The 23,130-nt window shown below is 38.0% G+C and overlaps 1 protein-coding gene across 9 annotated transcripts in view; it reads right to left on the minus strand.

Moving 5' to 3' along the window:
• LOC139936218 (uncharacterized) overlaps window positions 1-23,130 on the minus strand; it is a 132,479-nt gene that overhangs the window by 40,672 nt on the left and 68,677 nt on the right. For 5 of the 9 annotated variants that reach the window (XM_071930992.1, XM_071930991.1, XM_071930993.1 and 2 more), the window contains one exon: window positions 10,437-10,679. In XM_071930992.1, coding sequence (XP_071787093.1) covers window positions 10,437-10,679 — 243 coding nt within the window. The other 4 variants (XM_071930995.1, XM_071930998.1, XM_071930997.1 and 1 more) reach the window with 4 other exon arrangements.

The following is a 23,130-nucleotide window of genomic DNA, read 5'->3' on the forward strand; positions in this document are numbered from 1 at the left end:
GGGCCACAATGCCCAAAGGAATTGTGAAGATTCAAGCAACAAACTAGACTGAGATCAATCTCACCAATGAATGAAGAATTGACCACAATGTGCAGATAATTTCATGCGACAAAACTTGCTATTTAACATCAGACACTGGGTTCGTTCTTACCGTTGCAGAGCCACGCTCTGTATGATAAATCCCCTCAAAGGAGTAAGAATGCAGTCCCTCTAAACGACAGAGAGACTTGCTACTTCCTGATCAAAGAAAATGTCACAATTTGCATGGAACGCCTCTCTAACATGATGCCCAAGGAGAGAAAGAGGTATGGCTTCTTCACCATAACTAGTCCCTAATGTGAACATAGCGCCTTCGAAGCAAAGTAGCAATTGAAGATCTTTACTAACGGCTGACCAGATAAAAAAAACATCCTCAACACCAAGACAGGATATATCCCATTGACATCATTCAATAACATAGGATGCCATCCCAGCATGGGAACGCCAGTCACTTCACACAAAAAGCCCACCAGAATACCGGGCATACTTTCAATGGGTGTCAGAGGTCCAACAACCAGCTGAGAGCCCGGCTAAAAATGGCACAATGTGTATGGATTTCACCAAAGCAGAGATCACCCGATGAACAAGAAACCCAGCATGACTCCCGACTCAGGAGAGAAATCCTTAACCTGGGTGGGGGGTTCTTGTGGTGTTTTATAATAGTGTGAGCAGATAAATTTAGTTGTGGTAGGGGGTTTGAAGTGGCACCGCTAAGTCCTATTTCAAGGTCCAATAATTATGCATGAACTTGAAATCTTTTCCAGTCTGGCACAGCTTTGGTCCTGAGGTTCCGTACCTGTAGAATACTAGGCTAGCTCAGCATTCCACATATTGTTGTTGTTTTAGTGGAAAGGCACTGGACACATTTGGTAATTGTCAAAGACCACCAGTTTTCTCACTCAGTGTATCTCAACATATGCATAAAACAATTTTGTTTAACTCAAATCTTTGTCAAGTTGGGAGAAAATAATGGAAGACAAGTTGGGTGCTTTTAAATGCTTGAATTAGAAAATATCGAATTCAATTCAAGTATTTAGTGAGAAATTACTTCTTTCTCAAAAACAACGCCATTTCAGAGGCTGCCACTTCTCACAATGTTTTATACTATCCACAGCTCTCCATTGTTTGTTACCAAGTAAGTTTTAATGCTAACATCTATTTTGAGTAAATACCAATAGTGTCCACTGCATTTAAAGAAAAAGAATACCACTATAAACCACAAGGGAAACTGACTGGGTAAATTTGTAAATGATTTTTAAGGTTGAACAAAGAATTGACTAGAGTGGGATTCGAACCAACGACCTCCGGATTAACGTGCCGGCGCTCTACCAACTGAGCTATCTAGCCCTATATTGGCGGTGTCCCTATTTTGTCAATATCTTTGTTCGGGGGTGCCAGTCAGAATACCTTTAGTTTTTGGAGCAGTTCAACTGTTGAGTTAATCCTGTATAAATGAAGATGTTCATGTATCTCCCCTATACAGTTTAACTAACAAGTGAATATTTCATTTTAATAGGCGGTCAAGTTTTCAAGCTATCGCCAAATAATCCGGAGTTAATATATTTATCCAAGCAGGGGTCGATTTCACAAAGAGTTAGGACTAGTCCTAACTTAGGACTAGTCCTAGGAGATACACAAATTGCATGGATAGTCCTAAGTTAGGACGAGTAACTGGTCCTAACTCGAGATAAGACTAGTCCTAACTCTTTGTGAAATCCACCCCAGGAACTATAATCACTATAATAGGAAAACACAATCTTTAAAGTGTTTTAAATACTGTACAGCAGCGCTTCTAAAATTAAAATTTGGGTGGCATAAAAACTGAAATCTCTTTACATATAAGGCCAAATAAAAATAAAAACCAGTTCCGCGTCCTTTTTTGAGGCCGCACCCTTTTTTGTACTATTTACTAATTTTCGATTTTTGTATAAAAAATAAAATATTTTTTTTTTTTTTTTTTAATTTTTTAAATCCATCTTTTCAAAAGGACTGGCCTAGAAGCTCTTCCCGAATCTAACTTGATGCTCTCGAACACCGTCTGTTTCATAAAACAATATTAGTGAATGCCTACCAGCAATCCTTTTTAGTGTTATCCGACCCTGTTAGTGTTAGTGTTAACACAGGTCCTCATGCAACTAATGGGTATAAAAAAGTTTGCGGTTGATTCAAACTGAAGAATCTGTAGGCTTCTAACCTGTACGTTGTCATTGCCATTTATGTTAAGAGCGATTACTGAACGCTTTCCCTTTAATCACATAAGGCACCATTAATATTTCAGACACTGTTATAGAAAGGAAAAAAAGTTTACCAATACCACAAAACTAAACTGTGGTCAGGGAAACACACACAGTCTCGCCATGAAATAATAACACCCACCAGTTAAATATGATCCCTCTATTGTTGCTACTGAAATAACAACACTGTGGGTAAACCGTAATGTATATTACAGACCCCAGGAGACCTATAGGTGGTGCAGCAGGCCCAGACTTGTTGTCTCTCAAACTGTGCACTAGTACTACCCTCCTTTTATTGTTTGGAACAAAAGTTTAACTCCGCAAATTATTACACTCAGACTTTCTTTTTTTGACTTTCTTTATCTTTGGTAGTGCTTTTTATTTTCTATTTTTCATATATGATTGAAGAGTGTTTTCTGGACCCAATATCTTTTCCCTTTTATTCTCTTCAAATATCTAGGTTTCTATAGTAAGGCCTTGAGAAATTCACAAACTTTCCCCTTCAATTTTGACTCTAATTGGTCTCTAAATGAAGTTCTGGAAGTCAAGTGTATTTTCTATGTTAAATTAAGTTGTTTGAAAGTTAGGGTGACCGTCATACTTTGGCAATAACCCCAGGAAAAATGTTTAGGTCCTAACTATTCTTGTTATAAATATGGTAATGGTAGCACTATAATAATACAACAGCAAATGTGTAAGGTTGTCATACAGTAGGTGCCAAGCTCAAAACAATTTTGCTAACCAATATTTAAAAGGTTACCAACCAAAATAGCATGTCATTATAATAGATAGGTTTCTTGTTTATTGTTTGTTTAGAAGAAATACTCTTAGCAGTTCTATGAAATTGGGGCCCATTGTATCTTCAAGGTTATCACTTCCATTTAATACGCATTCATGCTTTTGTTTTGCAGTGCTTCAAAGAAAACGATTATTCAGTACAAGTATTCTTTGTATTCTTAATTCCAAGACTTCTCAGATACTTTCAGCAATTCTAGATCAAGACGTACTACAAGATATTATTATCCTCGTGTCAAACCTAATTTATGATTATTGACACAATGACAGTACAATCTTGAATTAAAAAAAGAATATTTTTGTAACACTGTGTTACTCATTTCTCAGCAAGTAATATTTTTAAAGGAAGCTTTCTATCATCATTACCATTAAACCACACTTGAGTAATGTCAATCTGTGGGCGTTTGTGTTTTTTGTCATACAAAAAGTACAGAAACCCTTTAAGGTAACATTTATTAGATGTACCTCTGGCATTAAACGCAAACAGACAATGACCAATGACTTCAGTCATGTCTGCTTCTGGCTTGTTTACTAATCAATGAGCTTTTAAACGCTATTGGAGCATACAGCCTCATGTGAATGAATCAAAGCCACATCCTGTCTTTAACCTACTATTGTACTCATTCATGAATTATGTAATCAACTGAGATGAGGAGTTCATCCACAGGATGTGAAAGAGGCTTAGTAGACTTACCACTTTACATTGGTTTGTCAATAAATAAAGAAGAAGACAGAACAAAAACTAATCGGTATAAATTTCAAAATTGTAGACATATACGGTTTAACATCATCCTTGCTCTATGGTCACAGCATGGATGGTCAAAGGGGTGTCTGTGTGTCACTTGGACACCCTGTTAAAAATTTGACGCCCTTTTTTATCTGCCATTTACATGTAAAAGAAACAGACAGAACAATACCATTGGTGTCAATTTCAAAATGGCCGACATATGGCTACTTGTCCTTGCTCTATGGTCAGAGTCAGAGGGGTGGCTGTGTGTGTTTGGACACCCTGTTAAAAATTTGACGCCCTTTTTTACATGTAAAAGAAACAGACAGAACAATAACAAAAGTACCATTGGTGTCAATTTCAAAATGGCCGACATATGGCTACTTGTCCTTGCTCTATGGTCAGAGTCAGAGGGTTGGCTGTGTGTGTTTGGACACCCTGTTATACTTGTGGACATCCTTTTTAAAATTTGGACACCCTATTGTGTCTGTTGTTTACATCTATTGCATTGTAAGGGAACAATTTGGACACCAAGATTATAAATCTCAAGCAAATTCGGACACCCTTTTCTTTTACAAAATCCTAGTTAAAACCTTGATATAGTAGTTATTCAACATATTTATAAAGAAAGGCAGCCATCTTGTATTAAAGCCATTGGACACTTTCTGGACAGAAAAAAAAGTTTACAAATAACTTACAGGGTTTACAGAAGGTAATGGTGAAAGACTTCTCTTGAAATTTTATTCCATGAAGTGCTTTACTTTTTGAGAAAAAATTAAAACAATTTTCAATTCTCGATCGAGAATTAATAATGTATTTTAAACACATGTCATGACACGGCGAAATGTGCATAAACAAGGGTGGGTTTTCCTGTTATTTTCACAGGTTGTACTTTATGTATAAGTTGTGATACACGAAGTGTGGGCCTTTGGACAATACTGTTTACCGAAAGTGTCCAGTGGCTTTAAAAACATGTCCCTCATGCTTCCTTTTTTCATGAACCTGGACTCTGAACATTTTTTTATTTTTTTATTTTTTTCACTCGGCCTTATCAAATATAATACTGTCCATTTTTTTTATGTGTAGAGTAAAAAACCTTGACAATTTGAGAAATAGTTTGACTCTGTCAGCTCTTGAAGAAAAATTCAAAATGCTTGTGTTCCTTTTGTGTTAAGTTTCTCAAGGCCATTGTGTGGTACATAAAAGGTACAGGTGGCACACAGTGGATAAACCAAGCTGCAAAATAGGCAACATTCCAAGAAAAGAATGCCATAATCCTGTATGGATTAGTTCTAATCCTTCACTTCCAACGGAATCTTTGTGGAATGTATACAACTTTTTTTTACTGTCAAGTTTAAAGGTATACTTTATTATAATATAAAAAATGGATGATAAAGTTATCCTTAAAACTGTATATTCTGGTTTGGTATCCGCAAAGAACAGGTAACCCTTTTTCAGTGTTTTCTTTCTTAAAACACATGTCAACATGCAGGGTAACTTGCTGGGTGTAGGCCTATGTGTTGAATGTTTAGTAATCTCAACTACTGTGGCTAAGCAGGGATTTGGAGTCCTCAGAAGATTTAACCATGGAGCAATAAATGTAACTGGCATTTGGCCAGGCACTGGACACTATTGACAATTACTCAAAATAATTGCTAACATAAAAGCTTACTTGGTAACAAGCCATGGAGAGCTGTTGATAGTATAAAACATTGTGAGAATACGGCTCACTCTCAAGTAACGTAGTTTTTGAGAAAGAGGTAGGCCCTACATGTAATTTCTTACTCAAATATTAAAAGGCTTCAGGCCTGAAGTCTTTTAATATTATTTTAGGCATCTGAAAGCACACAAATTTGTGGTGTTTTTTCTTTCATTAGTCTCTTGCAACTTCAATGACCAAGTGAGTTGAGATACTTTCACAGATTTGTTATTTTATGCAAATGTTGAGATACACCAAGCGAGAATACTGGTCTTTGACAATATTACCAAAGGTGTCCAGTGCCTTTAAGGGATATTACTGAGAAGGGAAAAATGAGGGGAAATCAGTTGATAAGGAAAATAAACCAAATCCCAAAATAGCCAGTGTGGTTTTATGTTGCAGTGCAGTACCCATACTATCTGCCTGCAGATAATTCCAACCCTACTGACTCATGAGTTGGTATGCCACGGTATGCACATTACTTCAGGCCAAAAACTCACAACCACTATCATATATCATCCCTACAGTATCCAAAGCCATACACTTATGGTTCCATCAACTACCAACATACTGAATGTTTCTTGTATACAAAATATGGTTTGACAGGTATAAACAAAATGTATTAAAGCCATTGGACCCTTTCGGTACAGAAAAAAAAAATAAAGTTCACAGATTTACAAAAATACAGGGTTTACAGAAGGTAATGGTGAAAGACTTCTCTTGAAATATTAGTCCATGAAATGCTTTACTTTTTGAGAAAACGGTAAAACAACATAAATTCTCGTTTTAAACACATGTCATGACACGGCGAAATGCGTGGAAACAAGAGTGGGTTTTCCTGTTATTTTCTCCCAACTCCGATGACCGATTGAGCCTAAATTTTCACAGGTTTGTTGTTTTATATATAAGTTGTGATACACGAAGTGTGGGACTTGGACAATACTGTTTACCGAAAGTGTATAATGGCTTTAAAAGGGTAGGGCACTAAAGGGTATTCACGCAGAGCTGTGTATGCCATATTGGGAGAGCGGTGACATGGAGGGACCAGTTTTCTTTGAACTTGTGGTTGCTGGACGGCATTTTTGGTCCAAACCCAATACAACATACAGGCTAGTCTGGCACCCCGCACTCGCACATGCAATTTGGGGATTAAAACTGGCTTAATATGATCACATGTTGTTGCAGTTCCCCACACTCTACACCTAGCTCTGGGTGTACGTAGCCTGTCTTGTTAAATTTCTATGTATCCATCCTAGTGCATAATTTTGATGACACATTAATTTTCTGTTCATGGTGTACAGGTAGGGACAGGTGTATTATTTTTGACAATGTTTTTTTGAAGAATTTAAATAATTTTTTCCCATACAAGGGTCACAGGTCTTGCACAATCATACATATCTGAATTTGTGTAATTGCGTCGATCAAAATTTAAAGCAAATGTGATCTGCGCGATCCTTCAATTTCAAATACTATATCAATATTGATAAACTTTGCCGGTATTTCACTTTCGTACAAAAATCTTTCTAGTTCTGGTAGGATCTTTTCAGTCAAACCAATCTTCTTTTTCTCTTGAAGATTCTTGACAGTAAATCATTGACCCTCAGAGAGAAGTTGACAAAAGACTTCACAAAATAGAAACATCACATTCTTTAAAGTCTGATTTCCTACTCTGTCTGAACTGAATGTTAATCCAACGAAAATGTGAATTTAAGACTTAAGACCCAGAAGCAAATCCCTGCCATAAATTTACAACTTTGAAATTGCTTCCCACATCTATCACACAACTGAACAAGTCTACACAGGATGCACTGCTGCTAAATTCCACAATTTCTACATCCATGGTTTCACCCCATCATACAGCAAAGTCAACTTACCACAATTCAAATTGAACACAGTTCCTTGCTCTGCGGTGGTGGTACATGTTTATCACACACTTTCAGCATCAAATATATTCCATCCACCATAATCCAGCAGCATATAACAACAGTCACTCAATCAATTCATAAAGAAGCACAAATAAACATCCATCTGTGATTATAGCAATCATACATGTGTCCTGAAGAATCCACCATCAGTTTTTTTTAATCCTCGCAACACGGACACAAAACGTCAGATAGAAACCCGAGCAGAGCCTCTAGTTGTAGTAGATACCATAGAGATGCTGAGACCAACGGCCTACACCTGAATTCACATGAATTACAGTCAGTTATGCTCCACGAACAACCACAGGTCAACGTACACAATGAGTGACTGAATCCCGGTGTTGTTCAAACAGCATCCAATGTGGGGCCCAACACTAAACCATAGAGCATCTAAACCACTCTCAGTCACCAGTCACAGCACATGCTATTGTCACCGACTAAACAACAGTGACTGCTCGCTAGCTACATGAGGTATGTCGGTCGTAAACTACAGTAGTGCAGCAAGTGCAGACATAATATTTTAAAAGTGGTGACAAGTAGTTCATGTTAGAGTTGTTGCTATTGTGAGGGTGCAGACCTGCGATGATTTCTAGCTGCTGTGACAGTTACAAACAAAACAGTCAACTGCTAAAAGATAAACTACAGTGTTGTTTATTACTGAAAAAACAATCTGATGAATTTGAATCAGAGAGCTCCTTGTGACTATATAAAGATCTGGGCCCAAGTTCATACAGCTGCAAAGCTAAGCACACCAATTTGCTTGGTATGAAATTTCTTCCTTGCCTTGATAAAAACAGGATTATCAACCCAATTCAGGGATGTGATAGCTCGCTTAAAAAAAACCCTGATTCTAGTCTGGAATAGTGAGTCCCATCCTTGTGAGCGCAAAGCGCTCGCCCCCTACAGCATGGGGTCCCGCTCAAGGGCCCCGGGAAAATTTTGAAGTCTAGATGCTCTGTAGTGCATTCTAAGCTTCCTTAAAACACCTTTAATGATCAAAATTTCCTTCTCTATTTCAAAGCTTTTGAGGCAAACTGTGTCTGAATATCACTTTTAACACTCAGAGAATGACAGTGAGTTTGTCAGTATTTGAATTTTTTGTGTGAAAATAAAATGGACATTGACGTCAAACATTGCAGTCTTCATCACATGATTATGATTTCGTGCCAATCATCATGCTACATGAACTCCGGGGAAAAAAAATCAAGAAGAACAAATCTTATATTTCAAAGTAGAAAACTATTTTAATTGTATTCCACAATATCCGATTTGCACCAGTGAAATGTCTGTACAAGAGGTGACTGAACAACACCAACTACATGCTCCATAATGAAAACTCCCACCATACCAGTAATAGCTGCGATTAGCCTGGGGATAATGAACCAATGGGAAGCCATAAAAGGCCAGGTAGAAATTCACAAGTGGCCGCCACAACCAGTCACTTACCAACCAACTATGGCTGGAATGGATCACAAATTCACTCACTCTACAAAGGCCATGTACAAGTGGTAGATTAATATCAGCAGTCCGTTATAGAATGACCTGTCAACATTGTTCAAGTTCAGCCGCTCTAGGTAGAGGAAATTCTTTTTGGCAGGTGTCGGGGCCGAGTGCAGGTTTGCCCCAGAATAGAACCGAGAGAATATGGCATGTCTGGGGCCAAGTTCATGAAACTGTTCAGCAGAAAGTTGTGCTTAGCAAATTCCTTTGCCCAGTAGCTATTTATAAGCATGGCACCAGAGATACAGCCATGTTTGCACCAGAATGAGCCAAGAGAATGTTGCTCGTCTGGGCCCAAGTTCATGGAACTGTTACTAGCAGAAAATTGTGCTGAACAAATTCCTTTGCTCAGCAGTAAGCAGGGTATCTGCCACAGCAATGTAAACTTACTGTAGGAAACTTTGGCTGGCAATCTATTTCTTATCAGCATGACTTTTCAATGCTAAGCAAGTTTTTGTGCTTTTAGGCGTTAAAGAATTGGGCCTTGGATCTTGCTCAATTGGTCTGAGGGAATGCCTTTGTGACCAGATTCCATGGTGCTAGGGGGATATATTTATAGACAAACTAAACTATGCAGCCCGTTTGTAAATCTACACAATAAAATAGAATTATAGACACTAGTTTCAGGCTCAAAGAATGTTGTTTGTAAACCGACTTTGACTTGTGTGGTTGAACTTGTTGAATGATACTTGGATCTGAGACTTGTCTGTGGTGTAAATTGTTGTGATACAGACGATGGCTGACAATATTTGATTCACCACTAGATGTAATTCTTCTGTTTTAAAGGATTATACAAACACCTATTTATAAATTGATTCCAATTTATTGTTATTTGTTAAAACATGAAAGAGAATTTGCCTATGACTGTTTTTATTTGTGTATTTTCGTAGGGCATATCAAATATGATTTTAGGTTATCAAACAAACAAAAATTGACTCAAGTGGGACTCACTCAAACCAAAGACGTCCTGATTAACGTGCCGACGCTCTACCAACTGTAACTATCTCTTTACAGAAATGTTATTTTAAAAAGAAGAAAAAAAAATACGAGATGGGAAACTGAACCTGCCAGCGTTCTACCTACTGAGGAGCCATCTAGTGTCTCCATTTTGTCAATATCTTAGTTGAAGGTGCCAGTCAGAAGCCGTTGAACTGTTAACTGCCAATCAGGGTTCACACCCAAGTTTACGGGACAACCTAGGAAGCGGCAGGATCTATTACGTTGTAAAGCAGTCACAGGTTGAATGGCTTCAGACTGGCATCCCAAACAAAGATATTGACAAAATAGGGAGATCGCCAACATTAAGGCTAGAAAGCTCAGTTGGTAGAGATTCAAACTGTTTCGAAAAGCACCCTCTTTTGAATCATCCTCCTTCAGCCCATATGTAGGCCAGATTTCCCTTTGACGACAGCACGCTAATCCGGAACAGGACGCAGATTCAAATCCTCATCTAGTCAATGATTCTTTGTTCAACTCACAATGTTTTTACATTTTTTTATAAAGCAAAACTGAATACTTACGCTTCTCCTTTCTTCATTCTTCGTGTTACTCCACCTATTGTCTTTGCACCACTCTGAGGTGGAATGTCATAATCCGGAGACTTTCTAATGTCATAGTAGTCATTTGATGACTTCTTGTACATCTGTGGTTGGACGTCGTAGATGTGCGTGGATTTAATGTCTCGTGGACTAACGTCTTGTAACGGGGGTTTGTGATAATCTGTCTGCTTCATCGTTTGGCGTAGATGTAAGTCTGATCCACTCCTGAATTCACAAAGAAAATGAAAATGAAACAAGAACAGGTTTAGTGAGGAGGACTTTCAAGTTTGTAAACTTTGGACCACACACACTTCTTGGGATATCAGGTTGTTTCTTTTCACACGTTTCTCCTCTGCTGGTTTTTTTGTCCTGCATCGAAAACTAAACAGTAATAATAAAACACATTTACATAGCGCTAAATACATCATCTCCTGTGCATCCTGTTATTGGCAATAACTGCTTTTGATGGATGAGAAATATAAAAATTTAAAAAATACTGTTTAAGTATCAGTTCTGACCAATACATTGTACATTTTATACTCTCTCTCTCTCTCATATCATATCATACAATTTATGATGAAAAAAACACCACTTTCTTTTAGAATACAGCCTAACTAAACCTATACTTTCACACGAACAAAATTGCGATCATGTTGTAGAAACTTGAAAGATTAGCAAACACCCAAGAAAAATGACATGTATTTAAAATTAAACTTTCCCATATTAAGGATGTTTGAAATTGACACGATTACAGCATATCACAAACAAATTCCCTTCACTTAAAAGGTACTGAGAAATTAAAACCATCAAACCAAGTTTTTATTTTTTCATTTTAATTTAAAAACCACTAAGACTCTCAACCAAGTGTACTTACAAAACTACAACATGTGCAACATATACCACCACAGCATATGGTTAAAAATACTCCACTTGTGAAACTGAACAAAAAGACCCATGCCACCAGACAATGCCTCAATATTTCATCATCAATGGCCGCACATTTCGGGAGAGAAAGAGAAGTGTCCATTCAATTTAAAAAACTGAAGGCAACATAGTCACCTCATTAACATATGAACAGATGACTGAACGACAACGTTGTTCCTGCATTGTGAATTCTATTCCGACCCAAGGTTACCACTCACAAACATTGACAATCAACGGACCTGTCTGGTACCACGCAGCAAGACAATGCTGCTATGAATGATGACATGTCAGCATGGTGGGGGTAGCGGAGAAAGCCTTGGACTGTATGCCCGATCCAGCCCTGTCATACGAATCAATTGTTATCCCCTCAAGGGTAAGGGGATTAAGCGATGGGATTAAATGGATCAAACCTCCTCAGTAAACACCACCAATGGATTTAAGTTGGATACAATAGAAACAGTGGTTTAACTATTTCGATCAGTGTCAGTGTGGTCAACCATTTTTATAACTTAATAGTTTGTCTTAATAATAATCTTATAGCTCCTGTTCTGAACGGATCTTGTGTTACAGCACAGACATTATATTCTTAACTATACTTAATTAGTGGCTTTGCTTACCACAGAATGCTAACAAAGTACAATCATCATTATCCACTCACAGGATTAGCGCAAAATTTCTGCGCCACCTGTGTAAGTGAGATGCGTAATAAATTGAAATACGTACACTCAAAAGCAACAAAATCCTTGCTTAATTGAGATCTACTAGGATTTGCCTGCTCCAATAAGTGCTGTTTTAGTGGGGGGGGGGGGGGGGGGGTTCACTCCGGGTCAGCAGAGGCATGAATTTGGGCCAAATTCATTCAACTACAATTGACAAAATTTACTTTATGAAAACAAAAATTGAGATAGTTATTCAAGTAAGAAATTGCCTACATCCTCGGAAGGTATTTGGTTAAACCTATAACCCTTTTCATATCTGCTAAGTGTGTTGCTAAGCAAGGACAGATAACCAGTTCAAATACTCCATGACTTCTTCATGACTTCTTGACCGAACTCCCGCTAATCTGTGCCAGGAAAAGTCACTTCAAGAAATACTTTTCCTTTTGAGGGTTCTGCGAAGCTGGGCCAAGCTTCTGAAGCGAAGACTATCCTGAGGATAGCTCAAGGGGAAACAAAACTCAGCAACGGTTGTCAACATCCTTAGAGCAAGGCTTGCTCTATGGATACAACACTAACTAAAGACCTGTAACCCTGAACTTGTACAGTCATCAAAAAACGTCTTCTTATTGATTGAGACATCGTTGCCTCCATTGAGGGTTAGCCTGGTGGTTCAAAGAGAGGGTGGGAGCGTGGGACTCGGCCCGGGCAGTTTCAACCACAGAATGGCAACAATGCAATGATCCAGACAAATAAACTATCCTAGTTATATCTGGGAAAAGTCAGGCAAGTGGCATGATGAAATCGGTGGATATTTGTGGAAAATTTATTTCAAAAAAACGAAGACACTGAAATTGAAAAACTAGTCAGTTTAGTGTAGCAGTGTTCTCCCTTAACAGTGGTCTGCAGGAGACTTTGGAACGCTAGGTGGCAGCAGACTTACCAGGTTTATTTCCATTGTTTTTGTAGTTCTGAGCCATGCGCACATTACCGAGAACAATGGATTTTACCTGGTAAGTCTGCTGCCACCAAGCGTCCCAAAAGTCTCCCATTTCTAGTCAAACAACTAGTCCCCTGTGTGGCGGTTGCAACTTTCCGCCGTGTTCAGTTTTCCGAATGACCAAATACAGTAACATTACGTCATGCGACGCCTGCGCACAGTAGCGAAAGTAGTCAATTGTTAGTGCCGTACTGAGTCCCGGAAAACTGAATACGGCAGAAGACTGAAACCGCCACACCCTGGATTCAGTGTTGAAAAGCATCCCTATTTCATATGATCTGTGAAAAAGATGACTGTTTAATTCCAGGTCTGCAAATGGGAAACCATGTCTTTGGAGGTAATTCCAGGGGGAAAAATAGAACAGTTATGCGCCATTTTGTTGCAAATGGCATTTTGCTACTAGAAAAAACACTTTGAATGCCTGGGAGAAGGACATACTGGGCGGCAACAAACTGTTTAAAATCATAATGTGCACTTTTGAAGTTGTTGCTTAGTAGACTGTGTACTCTCATGTGAAAACAACACCAGTCGAAAAAGACTAGGCAGTGTGTTTCAACCCCAACAGTGATGCTTTATTAATTACTACAACTCTATATAAAAAAAAGAATAAAAAATAAAATAATTTACGTTTCTAAAGAAGTTATATAAACCAGGAAGTCAAGTCTGCCCTAAAGCAGGGTTGAAAACTTGTTCCCCTAATCCCCTGATGAACTGACCTTAAAACTTTATTGATTGTCCCCTGTCCATCATCACCCAACATGATTCGCAGAGAGGCATATTATAATTGCACGGTATCCCAATATTTGTGTTGTCAGATTGTGTGATGAAGTCAGGGTAGCTTGGTATCCAGGGGGTCCAGCGGGGGCGGGTTGTATCAAAGGCAACGCCAAGCATGAATTATTACTCTGAAAAACACTCAGCTGGCAGAGGTGTTACCTGCAGTCACCATGCCGTGGGATTAAGTCAAACTATTGAGGAACATTTTGCTTGCTCAATAGATGTTTGTTGCGGGTTGTAATGGTGGATTTGGTGGGTTATTATTGTAGAGAATGTTTCAAAGTACAAGAGATGAAAGGATTGAGTTCACAGACAGGTTGGTTTGAAAATGTTTTGCTAATTTACAACATGAGTCACCCCCAAACTGATAATAAAAACCCTACTCCAATCCAAGTCAATAAAACAGTCACCCAGTAACCTATTATGTACTACTGAACAAGTAACAGTAATCTGGTACTGTATGCACAACCAATACACTCAAATCGCCAAAGTTTTCCACACTTTAACCTTTGACCTTAATTATTGTTCAGCCATTTTGTTTTTCTCTCCTTTTCACACCAATGTAACAAAATTGAGGCTGGAAGGGAGAGTAGTCTGGCACCTTCTCTCTAAACTTTGAATGAGTCAGACATACAAATAGGGAACTTGATAAAGAGGTTGAAGAAGGTGGATGTATAATATGAGTTAAAATCTAGTAATCTAGTTCTACCTCTATGAACCTTATTCTACCATAATGGGGCGTATAATCCAATTCAACCTCTATGGATGTACAATCTTTTTCTATCTGAAGCTAGAATCTAGTCATTACTTTTAAGCAAAAACTTTAAATTGAACACACTTCCTGATCATGAATTTTGCAGAGGATAGATTAGTATCCAATAACTACATTCACTATTGGTGATGTCTTCTTATACCTAACTAGATTATTATTGTAAACTACGATGTTCCCTTATGGCTACATTACATTCTTTTTGTATGAGTGATATCCCCTTGCAGCCACAGTACCTTAACTCCTGGTTTACAAACAACTGCTCATCTCCATACAAAACACATCAACATCTTCCAAGAGCACAATAGAACCCTGTGAAGTGTCTTCAAGATCTTGCCAAGATGCCCATCAAGAATGGAACATCAAGTAGAAAACAAAAAGCTACCTTCTGAAGTGCATGTAAAATCCAATACCTTCTAGCTCAACTCAGTGTATTGATTTGAAACTGGTCAAAATAAACACACAAAGACAGCCATTACTGGTGTAACACATTAGAGGATCTCAGATAAACAGGGAGATGTTTACTGTGGACAGTTAAGAAGTCTCTAATCCCCGGATTAAACACCTTGGTATTGCAGACGTATTTATTAAGCCAAGCAACCCCTTGGGCCTTTCTTAGAAGATGGGGGAAAAACAGGAATGAAGATGGTCAGATCATGGAACTATAAAGTCAGATGTAAGAAGGATGTGGTAAACTACAGTGTTTATAGAAGACCACAGTATCATGTATATAAATTTGTACATACTTAACAGTAAAATACTTAACAATTTATTCGAGGTCTTTTTCCGAAGAAAAAAAAATTCTGCCAGGGTGAAACATGAAACATTAACTTGGGTCAAGAATTAAACAAAGACCAGGTGATCAAACAGACATGAAGCAGCAAAACTGCAAACATTTAAGCTCAATTTGAGTCATACGAAACACACACAAAGTACAAAAACAACCCCAAAAACACAACAAAAATATGTTTTCACGGTTTAAAAACATCAGATTTCGGTTTGGACTTACAAGATCAAAACTAATTGTTTGACTTATTTCTCAAAAAAAAAAAAAATCACTTAAAAAAGATTTCAAAGAAATTTTCCACCACGGAAATTTATATTTTCAGTAAAACCAATTTGATATATATAATACACCCTTTTTATTTGATGGCCTTAGTGCCAGCTTTTCATTTTCCATGGAAAACTTTCCCAGCAAACTTAAATATATATTTCAAAATCACTTCTTCAAAGTTGATTTTTGTGTGCTTTGCAATTAATCCTGATGCAAAAAAACCTGAGCAAACACAAGCATCGCATTTCCCTGACCTCAACAAACAACTTAACGTCAACAATACACACGAAAATGCAACAAGTAACAAACACAATGTCTAACTTCCTGGTCAAATCGAAACATCTTTTCCTTTTCAACTAAAAAGGGGCTGGATGAATAATGAAGTGATCACACGTCAGCACCGTTTGAGGGTGGCCACTCCCCCATTCCCAGCCTCTCAATTCAAAAGACTGTTGCTCAAAAATAGATTCATTCTCAAATACCGATGAGTAAACCATTGTTGAAACAAACAAACAAAATGACCACAAACTTACCTCAATGCAGTGACATTTGTTCAAACTTGGGGGCGGTGTGTGACCATGGGACAAAAACTCCACATGTATAAGACTCATATGACCAAATATTCATGACGTCAATTTTTGGTAAAGGTCAGAATTAAGTAGGCTTTGTTTGAGAGTGTTAAGGAATGTTGTTTTTTACAGACAAAAAAATAAAAAAATCTTTGACACTCTGACTCAACCCTAGGTTAGAGTCAAAACCCAATCAAAGAATATATAATCAAATATATAAAATATCTTTACATACCTTGAAAATCTATAGCCAAGAGGGCTTGTAGTTCCAAGTTTTTACCGTACCAGACAATTTACGCAGAATCAAGAAGAAAGAACTTTTTAAAGTTACACAATTTAACCATAGAGCAAGTTTCTTGGTTTAACAAAACTGTTTTTATTTGAAGTTTCAAATGAAATTTTGTTCTAAACAATTTTAGTATTTCGTACTGGAAGTACTGAAATGGATTTAAGTAAAATCTGTGTTTGTTACAAACGCTAATGGAGTAATGAGAAAGGAAAAAAAACCAAATTCTATTTGAGTAGGCATAAATACTTAATTACTGTGGGAAAATTAAATTCTGTACCACATTTGGTTGACTAGTAATTTGTTACTCCAATGACATGGAAAAATAACTTTTAAATCATGTTTTTGAAAGAAAAAGAGAAAACATTTAGGTTTTTAATTTATTCCACAACAGTAGAATGAATAGAAATTACTATTCTTATGACACAGAAAAATAACTTTCAAATCTTGATAATGAAAGAAAAAGAGAAAAATATTGCTTTTTTAAATTTATTCCACAGCAATAGAATAAATAGCAAGATAAGTTCCCAAGAACAATTCCACACAGTAATATGGTGACGTTACCAAAAACAAATTATAAAATATACATTGATAACACCATGCAGTGCCTCAAAATCCACAACAGTTTGGTGACTTTATACAAACAGAAAATCACATGATGCAATTTTACGCAGACAAAATAAATTTTGAATCTGCTAACGCAACTCCAACCGTATTTCCTGAATTTGCCGGTTGCAAATTGCGCCACAATGCCAATACACTCTCACATAATATCCTTACCTTGGAAACAAGCTTCAATATACAGAATCAGTAATCCACAACATGTAGCATAATAATAATCCTTGAATACAGTTGTTCATTCCGTGTGAACTTTTTTTTCTCTTTCCCCACACCCTCCATGCTTCAATCCCACTGCTTAATCATCCAAATCGCGTAGTAGACAGTTCCCATGATTGCTGAACGTGTTGTATTAAATAGGTACACAGAGTTTCTAAAAACCCGCTACACCAGACCAAACGCACCCGAAGACTGCTGACTCAAAGGGCTTTACCAACCTGTATATAAACCACTAGTCAGCTCACTGCATTGGGTCCCACAATGGCAGGGAGGGTTTAGGGTACAAAAGGAACACATTGGTAGACCCAGTGACTAGTCCCATGTGTACACACTCTCTAAAGCAATGGGAGGGTCCTCGCATGGCCCCATTCAAGCCTAGACTGTCATGGTACTCACATGCTTCATGGAACAACAACAACATGGCTGCTTAACTGCCATTGTGTACCTACATTAGCCAATCAAAACATGCCTTTCGTAGCTTCTGGGGTGATACAAATGTAACTGGTGATCAAAAGATGATGAGGCAATAAGCAGACAAGCCGATTGTGTAAATGCCAAACCAACACTACCGTTCTGAGAATTCAAATGCATTCTCCTAGAAAATTTTCTCTTCTCGATTGTTTTTTACTCACAGTCCCGCAAAGAACAATTTCATCTTCCGAGGAAAAACCAAGCCACCAGGATCGCCTACATAATAACCGATTCTTTTGTTCGTGTATCCTTGGTCATATCTCTACCCAACAATACGATACCAATATGCAAATGAGATACTTTCACAATGCTTTGAAGTGGCCTAACAATAGATCGATAGAGTTTCATGGATCTCTCTTGCCAGTCATTGTTTGAGGCAGAGTTTGGATCCCAGGGAATAGTTTAAGGCATCTCATTGCTCAGAGAAGAAAGAAAGAAAATAAAAGAGTTAAAATAAATATTGAATAAAGATACAATGTGAATCTTATAAAATATTCAGTGGTTGAGTGTAATTTATAAAAAATTGATGGCATGACTGACAATTTGACCTGCTGCATGGCAAGGTATCTTCTCAAAGGATAGTTGGACAAAATAGGCCCAGGGTCCACAATACCCAACGGTACAAATGGCCAAAGTCCAGCAATTTGTTTGTAAAAGACAAGTAACTTAACCCAGTGGTGTAACATTTGTTTCCCCTAGGTATAACATACCTATTGTTGGGGTAGGGTTTTCAAGTAAAGATATTCCTTAAAAGGTTCTGCCCAGGTAGTGGCTAATAAGCAGGACAGTTCTTTTCAGAACCAAGCAGTCTCTCAAATTCCAAAATCTACTTCACAGCAGTAGAATAAAAAGCTAGACCTAGCAGTCCTAAACAACACAATTTACACAGCAAAGTAGATATAATTAGGTGAAATTTGCGGTAATACCATGTGAACATCTCTTTTTGTTAGTGTTGTTCTCAAAAGAACCGGCGGTTGACAACTCAAAGTTTCGATCAGTATGCTCTAATCGTCTTCAGGAGAACCCACCACAAAAGAAATGTTCACACGGTGTCACCACAAACCTCATCTAACTTATTATACTTCCACCATGCAAGGTTTCAAACACACGGTGTTACCACAAACCGAATATACATTGATACCTCACCATGCAATGCCTCAAAACTATACAGTGACAAAAAAAGAAAGAACGGATTTTTTTTCCCCGCCGGTCCATTGGAAAATCCAGCCCACCAACAACCTTCATCATTTCAAATCCATTCACCAGACAAAAAGCATTCAGCGAGCTCATAATTCACAATACCTTTAACTGCTTATTGCTGTTAGGCCTATAGCAACTTTGATAATATTGAATTTTTAACTAAGATCCCATCCAGGCATTTAAAAAAATCACCAAGGCTGTACTTTTATTAATTTCAACTGTAAACTTGAGACTATTTAAGTACGGCTAAGTGTAATAAAAATTGGGAAAAGATATATTTTCACCAAAGCTGTCACTTTTTGTCAGACGACAAAATATTTTATGAAGCCAACGGGCCCATATGATAAAGAAACAATGTTTTAAAGTTGACTACTTTAAAGAGATCACTAATGACAATAAAACCTTACTTGGTCAGAAGTACAGTAGCTTTAGATAGCAGAAAGTATTTTGACAAACATTTCACTTCAAAGAAAAATGGTTATGGAAAAAGTTTCCTTTTGAGACGCTTGAATGAAAGGCATTTTATTCCTACATATCTTTCTTATAAACGGACATGTATCTAAACAGGGACCACGCTTAACACAAATTTCCACAAAGCAACAGGTCTGAAAGCCTAACATTAATGGTGTCCACGGAAAAAAAGTTTCACAAGACACTAATAAGAATATTAATAAATGTATTTATAACGCGCCTTTTTCAAAGGATACAAAGCGCCAATTATTTTAACTGCAAGGTGAGTGGGACGAAGATTTTGAAATAATGGGACCTAATCCTTAGCACAACATGTAATGGTTTACATGGAGCTATGGCGCATACCCTTTCTCTTTTCGATAAGTGCATGCACTGGGTTCTTTTACAAACGTTACACAACACATGGGAATAATGGCTTCATGTCCCATCCAAAGGAAGAAGCAATGCTTAAGTGTTTTGCTTAAGGACACACGTGTTACGGCTGGGGATTCGAACCTGCACTCTGCTGATCAGAAACACCAGAGTTTGAATTCGGTGCTCTTAACCGCTCGGCCACGACACTTCCACTATAACCGCTCGGCCACGACACTTCCACTATAATAATACTAATGATTATCCTCGTTTGATTTGAAACATTGACTAGAGCGGGATTTGAACCAACAATCTCCGAATTAATGTGTCTGCGCTCTACCAACTGAGCTATCTACTACCCCTATGTTAGCGGTCTTCCTATTTTGTCAACATTTTTGTTTGGGAGTGCCAGTCACTGTCAGAAGCCATACAACTGTTAGCAAGGGATCACACCAAAGTTTACGAGACACCGATACACCGAGCTAGGCTGGTGGCTAGAGGCAGTTTGAATCCTATGTGTTAGCAGCGCCAACAAAAAGTACTTTTCATGAAAACTTAATGAAACCTGACTTTTGACTGTCCAATGAAATACCAGCCACTCTATAAAAATAAAAAAGATAATGTGACAAAAATTCCTTGATCGATTTGTCAACAAAATTTAAAGTTATTCACAGAAACAGCAGTCTGACTACAGGCTCTATGGTTGACACGTCCAGCTGGTCAAGCCGCACAACCAATTATCAACTAAACAAACTTTCACCCAAAATAACCACCAGCTTTGCAGGCTTTCTTAATGTTAGTTTTAATAATCCCACATTTGGTCACCTTTTTAATCTACCCCTGAAGGGTGAAAATCAGCAGCAACCCACCCACCCCCAACCTACCTTCTAGGCCTTGGATGCGGGATAGAGCACACAACACCCATTGTGTCTACCGGAGGAGAACGTGTACCTCTGGTCGCTTCCGAAGCCACAAATAAACTAAAGGTCCCTCCAGTACAGTCCAGTTTTTAATATACAGCTGGTCACAATAGCCTCCAAAACCACACTTGACCGTTGCTAACCCCAACCACTGACCCCATCCACAAAAACTCTGTCAACTTATTAACTTCTCCAAGAAATGAACAGTCATGTTTGGTCCCCCCCCCCCCCAAAAAAAAAATAAAAAGACCAGGACAACATTTCCCAGGACACAACAAGATTATAAACCTTTGATCAGTTTAGGCTATTACTCGGAAAAAGCAAACAAACAGCACTATAATGATACCCTACTGTATATTGAACTCAACTATGTCCCGCTTTGTAAAAATGATAGAACTTTGGACGCTTGGAGTGCCAGTCAAAGTTGTTTTTCGCATTACTTCTGAATTTACGTGTGTATGTGTAATTTCTGATTAGGGTACACATGTTGACCAACTAGCCATAAAGTGGAAGGCTCCTCACCATGTCATGGTTACTATGGGGGCATAAACAATAGATTAAGCCCCAAATATTACCCTTCATTACCTTTAATAAGATCAGTAATTGGCCTGATCTCAATAAAAAAGGATTCCCTTGACCTGTTGGTTCACATTTGAAATATTTTAACCAAGTTTTGATTTTTCCCAGCTTTTTTTTCTTCTTTATGAACACCGCCCAGGCTGTCGGTCATTTAACAGTCATCATGGATTTCATCAAAGAGTTAATAAACCAGTACACAAACTATTTCAAAGCAAATTTGACATGCTTTTAATGTACTTAAAATGCCCTATAGGGTCAGTCAGCCTCTTGCCTCAAGGAGTGCAGGACAAAGGCCAAAAGGTGACCAACTAAAGGACTGACCAACTGACCCTAAGCACTCCACAAACACCAAACCCTGCGAGTTGATGTTTGCTAATTTGCTCTCCTAGGTACACTACTTGAAGACACCTTGCAAAAACACCGGCACCTCCTCAAAGTATAAGCTTTTTGTGTGATCATCGGCTTAAATTGTTACTGCGCTTTAGATCAAAACGGGTGTGGTGTAACTCAACGGTACATTTTAAAAACACTGTGTCAATATAACGAGAAGACCGGGTCATGATCGGTCAATAGCGTGTAGAAACTTCTCTAAATTGGCTGAAGGGTTACAGCTTTTATCAGAGGACTTGATTTAAAATTCTTTTGCCGAAGTGACACCGCTCCTTAAGTATTCTTAAGGTGCTCATGATGAACTAAAGTGGGTCAGAGGTGTCTGTGTGCACCACGTCACAGTTTCATCCTGTGCTCTGGGAGTGGCATGATCAGTCAATATCCCGTCTTGGCTAAAGTTTCCGGCTGTTCCAAGAGGACCAGATCTGAAATTCTTTTGAGGAAGTGACACCGCTGGTGCTCATGATAAACTCAAGGGGGTGAGAGGTGTCTGTGTACACCATGTTACAATTTCATCTTGTGCTCTGGGACAGGCTTTAGGCTAGTGGGTCTCACACACCTCTACGTATTGGTAAACTCAAGGCTTGGTGACCTAGGGGTTGAGGACCCCAGGCCTTTATACTTTGAGATTCTTTCCCCATTCCATCAATACCCAAATTCCCTGTCATTAGTCACATTGACATTTCTGTACAACGAGGTTAACAATGAGATCAACATTGATTGAATATCCTGTGATTTTTAAAGAATTATGAATGATTGGGGGGGGTGGCATTCTGGTTGTGAAGCTTAAAAAAGTTTAACCACTATATTAGCCAAGTAGCTCCGACAAGGAAGGCAGTAGGACAACTCCAGATAAATTATTCAAGGGAGCAACCCAAGCAATCAGGTAGGGCAAGAAAACCCAATCCACATAGTGCCCCTCAGCGGATTCAAACTTGATGAAAGATACCACAGCCTGACCACCGTTTAAAATAAAATATAGTCAAACTTAAAGAAGTATTTGTTTGGACATTTAAATGTAGCTGAAGGAGTTGTTAAGATTAGAATCAGACTGGCCAAGTGATTCCGTGACTATTTCCTGCCTTAAAATTTTCAAAAAAGAACAAATCTACATTCAATTCAATTCAATTCAAAAATGGTTTATATTATTAAAACATGTCTCACAGTGAAAAACTGAATTGCACATGTCAACATCAAATATGTAATATGTATGCACACAGTTTTGATTTAGCAACAAATTCATGTTGCTTAGCAAAATCAGGGTTCCAGTCAAATTACCATGTACTGTACATGTGCCACTACAGTAACAGTCTGGGCCCAATTTTATAAAGCCTGTAAGTACACAAAAAAATGCTAAGCATAAATGAGAAGCATTGCTTGAAACAAAAACAGGTTATCAGCCAAAATCTTTCTTTTTTTGGT

Source organism: Asterias amurensis, chromosome 4 (assembly GCF_032118995.1).
Source record: "Asterias amurensis chromosome 4, ASM3211899v1".
In the NCBI taxonomy this organism is placed as follows: domain Eukaryota; kingdom Metazoa; phylum Echinodermata; class Asteroidea; order Forcipulatida; family Asteriidae; genus Asterias; species Asterias amurensis.